The 14,055-nt window shown below is 41.5% G+C and overlaps 1 protein-coding gene and 1 non-coding gene across 2 annotated transcripts in view; both read right to left on the bottom strand.

The window, feature by feature from the left end:
- Positions 1-245: 245 nt before the first annotated feature.
- EPM2A (EPM2A, laforin glucan phosphatase) overlaps positions 246-14,055 on the bottom strand; it is an 84,874-nt gene continuing 71,064 nt past the window's right edge. The window contains exons 3-4 of the mRNA XM_019527487.1: positions 4,545-4,786; positions 246-2,140 (exon numbers count right to left, since the gene is read on the bottom strand). Coding sequence (XP_019383032.1) covers positions 1,866-2,140; positions 4,545-4,786 — 517 coding nt within the window. The 3' untranslated portion in view covers positions 246-1,865. The remainder of the gene's footprint in view (positions 2,141-4,544; positions 4,787-14,055) is intronic.
- On the bottom strand, positions 7,262-7,344 carry TRNAL-UAA. The gene has a single exon. It is a non-coding gene; the product is annotated as a tRNA-Leu (tRNA).

Genomic DNA, 14,055 nt, shown 5'->3' with positions numbered 1-14,055 from the left:
ACTGTTGTCCTGTTTTACTTGTGGAAGATTAGGACCTTGTAACTGTGCAACAGGGTTGATTATTTAGTTTGAATAACATGTTGGAAAAGGATGTGTATGGGATGGTTTGGAAAGGGATGAGCTTGCCTTCAGCATGGGGCTGCACTAGAAAGCCAGTGGAGGCCCCTTGAAGCCCTACTCTTCTATGATTCTAAGGTAATATGGAGCAAAAAACCCAAAACAAAACATGAGACAACACACAGTGATAGACCTGGAATTGGGTTTTATTTGACAATTATTCTAGTTTCATTTACTTTTTAAACAGATGCTGATTATTATTTCAGACCAGAAATAAAAAATAAAATGATGTTTGAACACTTATTTTAAATACTTTTCACTAGCATTTTCACACTTGGGAGTGTTTGGGTAGAAAGTAAAGGGAACAGGCTATGCTGGCCATTCTCCATGAACAATTTAGAGAATATAATAATGGCAATAGCAACAATAAGTCCCCAAAGGTTACCATATTCTTATCATTAAGGACACATGCATTGGCTAAAACAAACTACACTGGCACCAAATAAATCTTCACATGGGCAAATAATTTGGCTACAAAAAAGAGAAAAAAATTAACTGAATCATTGGCCTACAAAATTACTTTCTTTAATCACTGTGCATCTTTAATGAGGAACTTGGGCTGCTTCCCTTCTACTCCCTGCTCCTATCCACTTCAGATTCTCAGCAGAGGAAATTCTCCAATCCCTTTGGTCAAGGCCATGAGCATCTGTACCTATTTTTGTCTGAGATGGGCTGGTTTGTGCTCTGAAGTCTATTAAGGCCACTTCTAGTTTACCAAAACCAGCAGTGTCTGAACAGCAATGGGAAGTCCTGTCTCCCACACAGACAAGATGCTCTTGCTGTTGCAGAACATCCAGACCAGGCCAGCCAGGACAATGAGAATGGCTACTACATCCGGGAAACTCTCTCTGGCTGTTATCATGGCAGCACAGACTGCAGAGAGCCTCACCAGATCAACTTCTATCACTTTAACTTAACCCATTAGTAAGTTCTAAAAGATCAGGGCCCTGGTGTGTTAGATATGGCACAGACAGTGAGGACAAAATGAGTTCCTGACCTAGAGAACTCACAGTCTAGGATAACCTAATAAATAGTAGCTCTCTCTTGCAGTACAATAAGTCTGTATAGGTGAGTTTTTCTTCTTTTCTTTTGCTGAACACCAAAACATATATGTCACAATAAAGTGCAGCTGTAAAGTTTAGTAAATCATATTGACTATAAACCTAAAGAGAGAAAAAACTATTTTTTCTCTCAAAGTGAATTGTGTTTAGCTTCCTGTTTGTTATAGAAACCAAATTAAATAAATTCATTTTCTTTTGCACTTTGTTAAAAATACTGTTTCATTATAAAGTCCTTGGTAAACACACCACTAAAGCATGCTGTAACTGAAATGGCTCAAACCTCCTAACTACCAACCCAAAGATCTCAAAATCACACAGTCCCCTTTTATTTATCTAGCACCTCTAGGAACCCCTGCCCTTCTCCTTATTGTTGTGCTGCCAACTCCTACAATTCTATCACGAGTCTTTCGATATTTGGTGTTTTTCTTATGGCTCCAACTCTTGAACCAGAATCTCAGAATCTGAGCTTTCAGCTCCCATTGTCTCAGAGAAACCCTGAAAAACACATAAAAGCTTAAAAAAAATCTAGGGTGTCTCTGTATTTGCCTTCTATTGGATATCTTTATTTCTTTATAAATGTCATGTTCTTGAAGACAAGTTTCTAATTTTGCAGCTCGTGAATTTTCAATGTTTGGGGTTGGCAATACTACTTCTCTTTCCTCCTCACCCCTATCTGCTGTTCTACCACTAAGGTTTGCATGAAGAACGAAGAGGTCCAAATTTCTGATAGAAATCATCTTCAGCACGAACCAGAGCTTCCTCATCTATGTAGACAGCTGGTCTTCTAGAGGCCACAAAGTACTGCACCTTTCTCAGGTTCCATCCCATCACATACTTTAACCAACCACAGATTGCAGCTGTGGACCTGCCAACGCCGGCATTGCAATGAACGTAGACAATGTGTCCATTCTCTAGCAGCCCATGCAGAAGGCAGACAGCCTGAGGCAACATCTGAATTCTTCCTAAGATTAAAAAACAAGGTACAGTTCATATGCATTCAAGAAAGTTAGAACTGCTGTTAAAAGTATGTCTCAACAGCCTGTTTTATGTGAAATTAGACTGGCAGGCAAAGAGACATCTAGTAAAGCTTGTTTCCTTTTTTTTTCTTTGGTAGGGAAATATAATGAAATATGTAGATGTTATGGACTGCCAGATAGCAAACACCTTTCTAGACAGCCAAGGGCCAACATTTTCAAGAGAATAATCTGAAGCATCTACACTGAGACACATTACAGATGCTTAATATTAGGTATGTGCTATGCTTTTTCTAAAAACTGGGCCCTCCTACTGGTTGTTCAGACAAAAATCACAGAACAATTTTGGAAATGTTGGCCTAGATGTGAAATTAGTAACAATTACTATCAATAATCATCAATTAACTGGTATTCATGTCAATGTTCCCAAATGCCCTTCCTCTCTAACCATCTGCTTACTCTTAAGTTAGAGGTCCAGGTAATATGAAGTTCATTTAAAGCTGGCCCTCTTACCTTCTTGGAAAACAGACTATGATCTATCCTAAAATGCACATGGCAGGCTATATGTTATCCAATATGGACAGAGATGATGCAGCCATTGTATTCTGTATGACATCTTGTTTTGTTATTAAAGCTAGGGAGCCAGAAGTTAAATGCTTTTGATATATCATGTCTCTGAAGCCACTCATATTCCCTTTAATTGCTTATTTCATTCACAGAACAAAGACAATAATAATAATAACAATAATAATATTTTGCTAGCAGAAGCATACATATGTTTAACAAAAATAATACAGACAATTTAACATTCACTGATCCCAGAACTATAAAAGGAAAATAAGTATTAATTTGATTTCTGTTCTGATATGGTCATCTTGGATAACACATATGGTAATACACAGCTGATAACATAGTAAATTAATTCACTGCCAAGAGATCCCCTATAGATGTTGTTATCAGTACAGTCATAGATGAACTACTGCCTTTAATGGGAACGTAGTGCTTCCTCCAAAAATCAGCTATCACTAAAATATAACTGTAGTCTTGCAAGTGACTGGGAAGAGCCATTTGCATTTTCAGTTTAAAACTAAAGTACTGAAAATATATTTGGTATTTTGTGCAAAATACATTAAAAAGAGCATCCTTATACATGCCTCTGTGGCATTTTTTTTTCTTTTAGAAATCTGCAGATTAGCAGCTGCTAGACATTAAATCGTCACTAAAAACCTCTCTACAAAAATGTTGTACACTGGAACATTCAGTACCAAGCCCTGCCCTCTATACCATGCATAATTTTGAACAGAGACAAAATGACATAATCAGACATCTTGCACTATGCATATATGTTATGGCTTGATCATGCCTTACTAAAATAAACAGCAAACCTCTTACTGCCTTAAATTGGCATGGGAGGAGGTCCTAGGTAGGTAATTAGCATTTTTAGAATCATGAGGTTGCCATGACCCATTTTCTCCAACTACTTTTATATGCTACTACCATGTTCCAAGGCTCTGTTTTGAGGGCCACTATTCCTTTAGTTGTCCATCAAGTGACGGTGAACAATCTTTTCACCTTGAGGGTGAAGTGTACCATATCTCTAGAGTTCCCAGTCCCTGTTACCCTTTTAAGTCAGGCTACAGCAAAGCCTATTTAACCTATGGAACATCTGAGCAAAAAACAGGTCAATTCATATGCCAGTTTCAAAGTTTTATCATCAGGAAAGGTATCTAACCAAAATTACAGTTCTCTACTTGCGGCTGCAACATTTCACTGTATAAAAATGCCCTACATATATTGGAATACCACTGATGTAAGGAAGCCCTGCAGTTTTCCAGCCTTTTCGTTAGAAATAAAATGTATCTAGTCATCTATTTTCACTGGTGAACCCAGGATTCTAAGTGGGCAAATACAAACCCTAATTTGTGTTATACTTTGGTGTCTTCTATTTATCCTAAATAAATTCAAAACTATTATACTTGACAGTCCAAGGAAGTAATGAACTGGCAGACAGCTGAAAAGAGACAGAGAGTGCCAGAACAGGATATCTAGCATTGCCTCTCAGCAGGTGCAGCAATTTCAGCGTCCAGCTGCGTAAGCCAGCAACCACAAATGTGATGTGCATGTTTTCATGATAGAGACTGAACTAAAGCTGAAAGAAAAGTTTCAAAGCAGTTACCAGTTTTTGCTGGGTTTAAAATGGACACCCATACAAAAAGATACCATCAATAGTAGCTCAGAGGATCTCTCTGCATGTGACAAAATATAAATCACAACAAAATTACCATTACTACTGCTAGGATACTAATTAAAAACTATTCATAAAAACCACATCAAAGAAAACATTTTATTGAAAAGCTTTGCTAATACTTTGCAATACCGCTTTGAGCATTACCTTCTGTACTCATGTCTGGAGTTGGCATCCAGACATATGCGAGCCCTTCCTCCTTATACAGTTTCATGAGGATTTCTGGACTCATGGGTTCTGGATAGCGGTTGCAGCCCCATGAATTCTGGTTGATATCCCATTCAGTCTGGAAATTCATTACAGCTGTAACACCCAGTTCATGTTTTAGCTTGATAGTCACATGCTCCACCTGCCGAGGGCAACTTCCCAGCCAGATGTTTGGCAGAATTCTAGCACGGAGAAAACATTGGAGTGCAGGTCATTAAAGTCTTTCAGCAAAAACCACACCCTCATTCTCATACAAAACGCAATTTTCTGTCAAATTAAGTGGCTCAAGATCCAACTAGAATTATCATACGAAACAGATTGTTAACAAACTCGTATGTCATACACTAAAAAGCTTCTAATTTCTTTATGGCATAAGCAGTAATGATGTATTCTGAAAACCAGATTATAAACCAAACACCAGAGCCAGATTTGCTTGGCTTGTGTTGATGGCAGCCTAACAAAATCATACCATAATTAATAGCAAAGGTACCAGTCATCAGCTCCTACAGTGGAAGCTAACAAGTACATAAAACCCACCACAAAACCCAGAAGACTCACACAACCTTTGTGAGACTGAAAGGGAGACAACTGTGGAAAGCTATAGAAATAAACCACAAGCTATGGAACACTTGCTACTTTACAGATACTTTTGAAGTGAGCAAAACAAATCAGGCACCAGTTTAAACCAAATGAAACCTCTTGTGGTGTTCATAAAAGTCTGCATTTGAGACTCTGAACTCCAGACAATGAGGGATGAAGCATATTTGGCTTCCTTGGAAACTAGAAAAAGCAGAAATATTGCAAGAAAACACGAGAGGTTTGGAGAATTTGGACGAACATCCACATTTTGGAGGATTACCCAAATCAAACCTTCAAACCTTTTGGGGTTTGCCCGCAACTAATTATCATGAAAACTGCTAAATGCCTTGGCAGTCTTTGGCACATAAACAAACTGAAATAGCAAGTGCTTTATTCTGAGAAAGGGATTTCTAAATTTCACATCCAAGTAACATGATTTTATTCACATTTTCACCATGCCTGTGTAAGTGCAAACAATTAACTGTGCATATAACTAGTCTTGTACACACTGAACTATCAATTTTGCATCTGTAATCACAATAACCACATATGTAAAATATGCAAACTGTGGCATATATAAATTTGTGAATCAGAGATTAGGCCAGCATCATGCCAGTGACAGTGAGAGTAAACCCTTCAAATATGAAATAAGTCACAGATTTTCTGAATTTTAATAATTTGCATACAGGCTGTGGAGCCCTTGCTTCTTCTGATACGCACATTCATGCTCACATGAGTAGTACAACTAAATTTTCATATGGATAACCTCATCACATTCATTGTGGCTATCTCAGGGAGAAGTGCTCGCTAGCAGAGATAAAGATCTGCCAACCAGTACTTGATAGGTTCATAGATGCTAGGGTCAGAAGGGACCTCAACAGATCATCGAGTCTGACCCCCTGCCTAGGCAGGAAAGAGTGCTGGGGTCAGATGACCTCAGCTAGATGCCTATCCAGCCTTCTCTTAAAGACCCCCAAGGTAGGGGAGAGAACCATCTCCCTTGGAAGCCCAGTCCAAATTTTGGCCACCCTTACCGTAAAGAACTTTTTCCTGATGTCTAGCCTAAATCTATTCTCTGTCAGTTTGTGACCATTGTTCCTTGTTACCCCAAGAGGTGCCCTGGTGAACCGAGCATCTCCGATATCTTGCTGCACCCCCCTAATGAATTTGTAAGCGGCCACAAGATCACCTCTCAGCCTTCTCTTGAAGAGGCTGAAGAGGTCCAGGTCCCTCAGTCTCTCCTCATAGGGCTTGGCCTGTGAACCCTTAACCATATGAGTGGCCCTCCTCTGGACCCTTTCAAAGCTATCCACATCCTTCTTAAAGTATGGTGCCCAAAACTGGATGCAGTACTCCAACTGCAGTCTGACCAATGGCACATAGAGGGGAAGTATCACCTCCTTGGATCTATTTGTCATGCATCTGCTAATGCACAGTAAAGCGCAGTTAGTTTTGCTGATGATTTTGTCACGCTGACAACTCATGTTCATGTTGGAGTCCACTATGACTCCGAGATGCCTTTCTGCTTGTGCTGCTGACAGGGTCATTTCCTAGCCAGTATGTGTGCTGAATACTTTTATGCCCTAGGTGCAGCACTTTGCACTTGTCCTCGTTGTACTGCATCCTTTTGTGTTCTGCCTGCTTTTCCAACCCATCCAGGTCTGCCTGCAATTCTTCCCTACCCTCTGAAGTGTGCACTTCACCCCACAATTTAGTATCATCCGCAAACTTGGACAGAGTACACTTCACACCCACATCCAAGTCACTGATGAAGATATTGAAGAGTACAGGTCCAAAGACCAAACCCTGAGGGACCCCACTACTCACAACCTTCCAGGTCAATACCGACCCATCTACTACCACTCTCTGGGTGCAACCCCCCAAGCCAATTTGCCAACCACCGGACCATGTAAACATCGAAGTCACAGCCTCTTAATTTATTTATGAGACTGGGATGAGATACTGTATTGAAGGCCTTCCTAAAATCCAGGAAAACAACATCCACCTCTGCTCCTGTGTCTAAGTGTTTTGTGACGTGGACATAAAACAAACCCAGATTAGTCAGGCAAAAAAGCAACTACCAGGAGTGGGGTTTGAACCCACGCAGACATCCATCCATTGGATCTTAAGTCCAACGCCTTAACCACTCGGCCATCCTGGTATGAGTTTATGCCACACTCTAATGACTCAAATCCTTCTAACTACTCTTACAAGATTACTAGAACACAGAATTCAGTATCTCTGGGATTATACTCCTTGCATATTTATAAAGAAGCCAGCCTGAGTCAAAAAAGGCTGACTGAGGGCACCTTATGCAAAAAAGATAAGATTATAAAGACAGATAAAATAAAATACGTAATAGAACAAACTCCCCGAACTATGACACAATACATAACCCTGCTTGCTGAGGACTCACCTAAATAAAAAGGTCCTGCAACTCTTCTGGATGATGCCCAGGCTTGGGCTCTGATCAATCACACAGAGGAGGGAGCTCCAGAGCTGAGCAGCAACTACTGAGACTAACCTCCCAAGTTTTTGTCAAATGAATGTGGCATGCAGATAGTAGTTGGAGCAGGATGCTTTTGGCTGATGTTAGGGATTGCCATGGGACACAATGGAAAAAGGGGATCCCTTAGCTATGTAGGGCCAAGACCACTTAAGAGTCCTGGGTGGAGACCACTTGAATTAGCCAGATCATTCATTACCTGGAACAAGTTCTTCTAGACAGCAGCACTTTACAGATGCAATGGCAGTGGGGAAGAAAAGATATTTTTAAATGCATTCCTGTAGTGACAGAAACACATGAGGCTTCAGCTAAACGTACAACAGAGCTCAAGAATTAGCTGAATATGAAGATAAAGACCACAATTCCAAAATACGGTAATTGCAGCAGGGGGCTATCTCCCAGGTTTATAAATAACAGATGAACAGACCCACGTTGGGGCATATTTATTAGACAGCAACCAACCGTACCTTGAGGATTGTCAGCTCAAGTTATGATAGCAATTTCTATTCGTGTCACCACAGCTTGTTTGGCTAGACACAGTTCATTTGGTTCAGCCTTAATGAGACTGCTAAAGTGATCAGTATAACATGTCCTAGAATAGACAGTGATAGCTCTGCCTTCCCTCACTGGTGCAGGATGTTGATGGGTGTAACACAGGTCACCCAGTGCTCGCTAAACATAATCAAGCTTTAACACTGTAGCCCAAGGAAACTAACATTTATACCACAGAAAACTCATTTAATTTGTCACTAGTCTTAGTTCTACTGCCTGTTCTGCATACTCTATATTCTTCAGATGACTAAGCAGAGGAAAGAAGAAGAGAAATGGGAAGCTCAGATTTTAAGGCCCTTCCTTTCTAAACCTACAGATTAAATTTATTTAGTTTTATACAAAATATCAATACGAAACCAAACCAACAGCTGTGCCCACAGACTCCCAGAAAAAATCAAAATAAGGTACAGGTTTCCGTATTGTCAGTAGGTCAAGTCTGAGCCCAATTCTCAGGTATATTAAGAAATCTTGGTATTGTTCCCTACATGGATACCTGTCCTAAAGCTGGCAAAATCAGCCACAGTAGAACTCTTATTAATTTCAGGGGAATGCTCGAGTGACAAAGGCTCATTACAGGGACTGCTACACCCTACCATTTATACTATAAGGCAAATAGCCTAGAGAAGTGACATAGTCAGGGCTTCCTTACATCCTTGTGACCTGCCACAATCATAAGCCCTTAATGTCATTGGCAGCTGATATAAACTAAAAGTGGTAGCTCAGGCCCCCCGGTCCAGTAGGCCTAGAGCAGTTCCTGGATTGTCCCACAAGTGGAAGAGCAAAACAGTGGCTGAAAGACATCTTTATGAATCCCCTCTGTATTCTAAGTGGCATCGAGACCATGGACTGACATTACGCTTGGAGTGCAAAATATGTACTTGCTAAAAGTGAATATACAGCCGCTCAAGCAGGTCAGAGGGGAAGCAACATGGACAAATGCTACCTCTTGGCAGCGAGATGATTTCTTAGTGAGTCTCCCTTGGGCCTACAGTTTCCACCTGAGTCCAGTGAACTAAATGCACAGTGCCTCCTTTAAACACCTGCACTGGCTTTGCAATGCTACAGCCCACTGCAAACCAGATGATTGACAGCACCCCTAGTGGCCTCCATTTTCCCCCTTCTTGCCTTTCGTCTGACATAAACAATATAAGAAATATAAGTTATTTCTATGTGAGACTTTCTGTAGAGCTCTTTCTCCTCCAAGTATCTGGGCCAGAATTAGCTTATACAGCCCTGAACTCCACCCTTCTGGTTCTCTCCACCAGACACATGGGTTTATCACTGGCCTCATCAGCAGGCTTACTGCTTTGCAGTCTGCCTTCCCGCAGGCTGTGCTCTGCACTTTTTGTAGTCACTTAGCTCTGCTTCTTCTGTCTCTCCAGTAACAGGAGTTAGGGGGCCCTGTTACATAGAGGGCTTTGTGTCTTGTCCTCCCCACTCCGCTCAGCTCCAGGGTGTTTGTGACTGACACCAAAATCTACTGCCCCAGGGAGGCAGAGCCAAGGGCACACATCACCATGCCAGATTGCTACTTGCTGCTGTCTCTATTTATGAGCAAGATAGACTTCTTCCTTATCATGGAAGCAGATTCCCAGGCACTCCCAGAGGGCTGCCCAATTTGAGTGGACTTGGGTGATTGTTTTGCTCATTCTCCAAACTGAATCAAACTAGCAGCTTCATTCAGAACCAGACCTCTGCCATCATTTAAAAAACACAGCATGAATCCATCCTGCAAAACTTCTGGTCATGCATTACAGGTAACTTCAGCCTCTCTGGCCCTACCTAAAACCTCAGCGAGGGCACAGAGCAAGAAGCTGTGAGCAGTTGATTCCGTGCATGGGTACTCAAATTGGCTGGGCATGATTTGAGGCCACTGTAATGGTTAAAGGCCATGGCTGGGGAGAAGGGACTAAATGCCTCTCCTGAGGCTAAGACTATGTTAGAGCCCCATGGGGCATTGCTTACCAAAGGCTGTCACGGATGTCTCAGCCAGGTGCATATGTGCTTCACAGCATGAGCCCAGAGTGCTTTGACAGTGAAGCCTCAGCCAGGTCAGCAGCTCTGTCCCCCAGCAGTTTGGTGAGGCAGGTCAAGCACAGTGATAGTGCCCCCTGGAGAGACCTGGATACCTCCTGCGCTACCTCATCTGCTGTGGATTTGCATAGGCCAAACTGGCTGGCAACAGACCAGAGGGGTTGTGAGCTTCCAAGTGGCAAAGGCAACGAGCTTCTCCATGGTCATGGATGTCCTTTTGCCAATGCCCTGTTACATGTGGGTGGGAGCCAGCTCAGTAGGCATTTCCAAGATGCTCAGGCATATTTTGAACTCCTGTTGCCACTGCTCATCATCCCAGGATGATTCACTCAGTGCTCACTTCATACACCCTAAAGTGCCAGTACATGGTCTGTAAGTGGGCCCAAAGCACCGTGGTGAGCATGGTGTCGAGTATGGCATTATTAATGTCAGCCATGTTGCTTGTTGCCAGGAACAGGGAATAGAGCTTGAGGATGTGCGTAGTAAGGGCCTCAGTCATACCTGTATGACTGTGCATGGCACTGCACACTAGCCTGTGCAGGACCTGAACAAGCTTGCCAAAGTAGTAGCAGCAGGCCTTGATTCTCTCCGGGCAAGTATACAGCCCTCATGACTTGCTGGTACTGCTGGGTCATGAGCTGGAGGAGGCCTGGATCCATTCAGGAGGCTGCAGGGATTTGGGAGTAGAAAAATGACCAATGGAGCTCTGGCATTCTCAACTGTCCTTGGAAACATCAGGACATGGGGACCCCTGCAAAGCACGTTGGGATTTCAGCACTCTGCATCCCTAGCTCTAGAGCCTTACCAGTACATACTCTAGCCGTGCTTTACAGCACCACGGACAACCAGGCACTTGACCTCTTGCATACACTTGTCATGTTGTATTTTTTAGTGCTACAAATTTAACTGAAATTTTTAGTGCCTCAAATGCCTGTCCACGTTTTATTTATTAACAAAATTATGACAATGCCAATATATGTTTTTACAATGTATTCTGCCAGGAACTTAAGGCACTGTCTACAATAAGTTCTGGATCTTCTAGAATCCATGTAATTCCACACTGCTGTTATAGGCTCATAACCTACAGTTGTCTTTGGCTCAGATGTCTAGCTAGGTCCTTGTATCCAAGCTATGTTTAAATTTTCCCAGGTACTGCCTTGAAATACGGCCTTCCCATTCTATCAGTCCAGCAAACTCTTGTTCAAGCTGTCATCATCTCACATCTAGATTACTATTACACGACATTCTTGGTTTTGACAAATGAAAATTTATCCCCTAATATCCATCCAGAAAGCTGCTGAAAACATTTTTCTAGTGCAGCATTTTAAAAATATCACAGCCTCTCTTTGCATTTCTTCTCTAGCTACCCTTTCTCTATCACATAAAATATAAGCTACATTGCTTCCTCTCAAGGTCTTCATAGTCCCTTTCCTACTTTCACCTCTCATTTAGTATTGAAAAGTTGACTTCAACTGTCAGTCAGCTCATAATACCAGCCTTCATCACCACCTTGTTAAAATTTCAAACAAGTTCCTTTGTGCTTTTTTTCCTGCTGTCCCTGTAATTGGGAGAAATTCCCAATAAACATCCATAAATCACTTCTTTACTCTCCTTTAAAACCCATCTTAAAATCTTGCCAAGCTGCTTACAAAAACATTTGCAATGGTTAGGTTGCTAGTGTGCTGAGACCACTGCCTATTATGCTGACTAATGGTGTTTTATCATTCCCTTTATTCCCTGCTCTGCTGATCTCTTCTGTCTTTTACCTAGATGACAAGCTGTTTGTAGCAAGGACCATCTTTTTGTCCTGTGTTTGTAGCACAGTGTTCTGGCCCACAACTAGGGCTCCTGAGTACTATAATGAAATGTTCTGACATTTAGTTAATTGTTCAGTGTTTTTTTTTTTTAAATCATTGAATCTCACGCTATTTCTATTTATTGTGACTGGGTGAAAAGCAGAAACACAAAAAAGGACCAGAATGACAGGTGGCACCTACCATTACATGGCCCAGGTGACACTTGTGAATTGGGTCCTTGAGACCATCTCCATTATTTTTACCATTCATTTTGACAAGACCAGAATTTGCCTGTGAGTCTCCTGCACCATCTCTACTTATCAGTGATACTTGTAGAGCTTTAGGCCATGAACCAGCATTCATTTCTAATGATGGAAATTTCCCAGTCTGGAGAAGAGGGGAGCCTGCTGCTCCCCTTCTCTCCCAGACCAAGACTGGCAGGGGAGCATGTGTAACAGTTTCTCTCGCGAGGGAAATCTTCCATGTGTTAAATCTGAAAGATAATTCTCCTGCAGGAGGCACATTTCCCCTGGGTGAAATTGAATGAATACCTGCATGTTCCTGGTGATTCTTTTGGTAGAAACCTAACGTTTGTACGTGGCCTTAGAATCCAGTTCAGGTATTGCTTAATTGGGCTTAACTGTTCTTTTATCAGGAAGATATTTGTTATAGATATCATGCACTGTACAATGAAGCAGAGTTGATTTGTTTGTATAACCAATTTATTTAAAATATCTAATTACGACAATGTTACTATGTGGTTCCCGTGTTTTCTTTTTAGCTTGATTTTCTCTTTACTTAATCAGGGGTTGGGGGGTGGGCAGGAGGATGTTCAGTGAAAAATACAGCCACAGATGCTGATAAACAGTTTAGTAACTGTTTTCTAAATACTTCCATATATTTATCCCACTAGTCTCAACAAGAGCATCATTACATGAGAGATTTGAAAATTAAAGAACTGGTAAAGTTATTTTAGTCTCATAATCTCTCGCTTTAGAAAATGAGCTGCTTGGCTTTATTTTTAATATGAACTTTCCTTCTCTTTGACAGTTGCCACTGTATGTCATGAGGTAATCAGATTTGGACTGGGTTACTATTTGGTGAGCAAAACTTCACTTTTGCCTCTCTGAACTTATCATGTACAATTGCTTTGAGCTGGTCAAGAGTTTCTGTCTTCCAACCCTGAAGTGGTTGTTCTGCAGATTAATAGATCCTTATATATAGACTGAAAAAAAGGGAAAGAGAAAATGTCACAGATAAGGGAGAAAATGTCATAGATAAGTGTAAAATTATTTCAACCATTACATTTTTCTCTCCCTACAAATAGGTTGTTGAGACTGGCTGCTTTCAGTATAAATTAAGCCATGCCTACTTGGTAAAGTTATCATGAGGTCTGCAGTGAAGCCAAGCTGTTATTCATGGCTGCTTTATAAGTCAGAAGCTGCAAATCCAAATTTGTGAGGTGCTCTGGTCAGGTTCATTAGCATTGTTGCATGACAGAAGGTACCCATATCATAATACTGATACTACACTGCTTCCTGAAGTATAGTGCAGTTGAGGGTATCACTGCTGGGCACAGTGGGCATTTTTACATGTGCTCTGGGGTGATGGGACAGGTGCTTAATGAGGATGTCTCTGAAAGCTACTACAATTATATAATTCTCGTGCATTCTCACACTGACTGTGTCCAGACTGTGGAATAAACTCCCTCCAGAGGTGGTGCAGTCACCTACACTAGAGGTTTTCAAGAGGAGACTGGACAGTTATCTCACTGGGGTCACCTAACCCCAGCTGTCTTCTTGCCTGGAGTGGGGTGGCTGGACCTAATGATCTGCAAGGTCCCTTCCAGCCCCTAACAATCTATGAATCTATGAAATTCATTAATCACAGAATCATAAAAAAATTATGTTTGGAAGGGACTCAGGAGGCCATCTAGTCCAACCCCCTGCTCAAAACAGGACCAACCCTAACTAAGGAATGCGAA

This window comes from Gavialis gangeticus, unplaced genomic scaffold, assembly GCF_001723915.1.
Source record: "Gavialis gangeticus isolate Ggan-Ray unplaced genomic scaffold, GavGan_comp1, whole genome shotgun sequence".
NCBI classification, from domain to species: Eukaryota; Metazoa; Chordata; order Crocodylia; family Gavialidae; genus Gavialis; species Gavialis gangeticus.
Note: the sequence above shows the minus strand (reverse complement) of the source record. Positions and strands in the feature narration are given on the sequence as shown.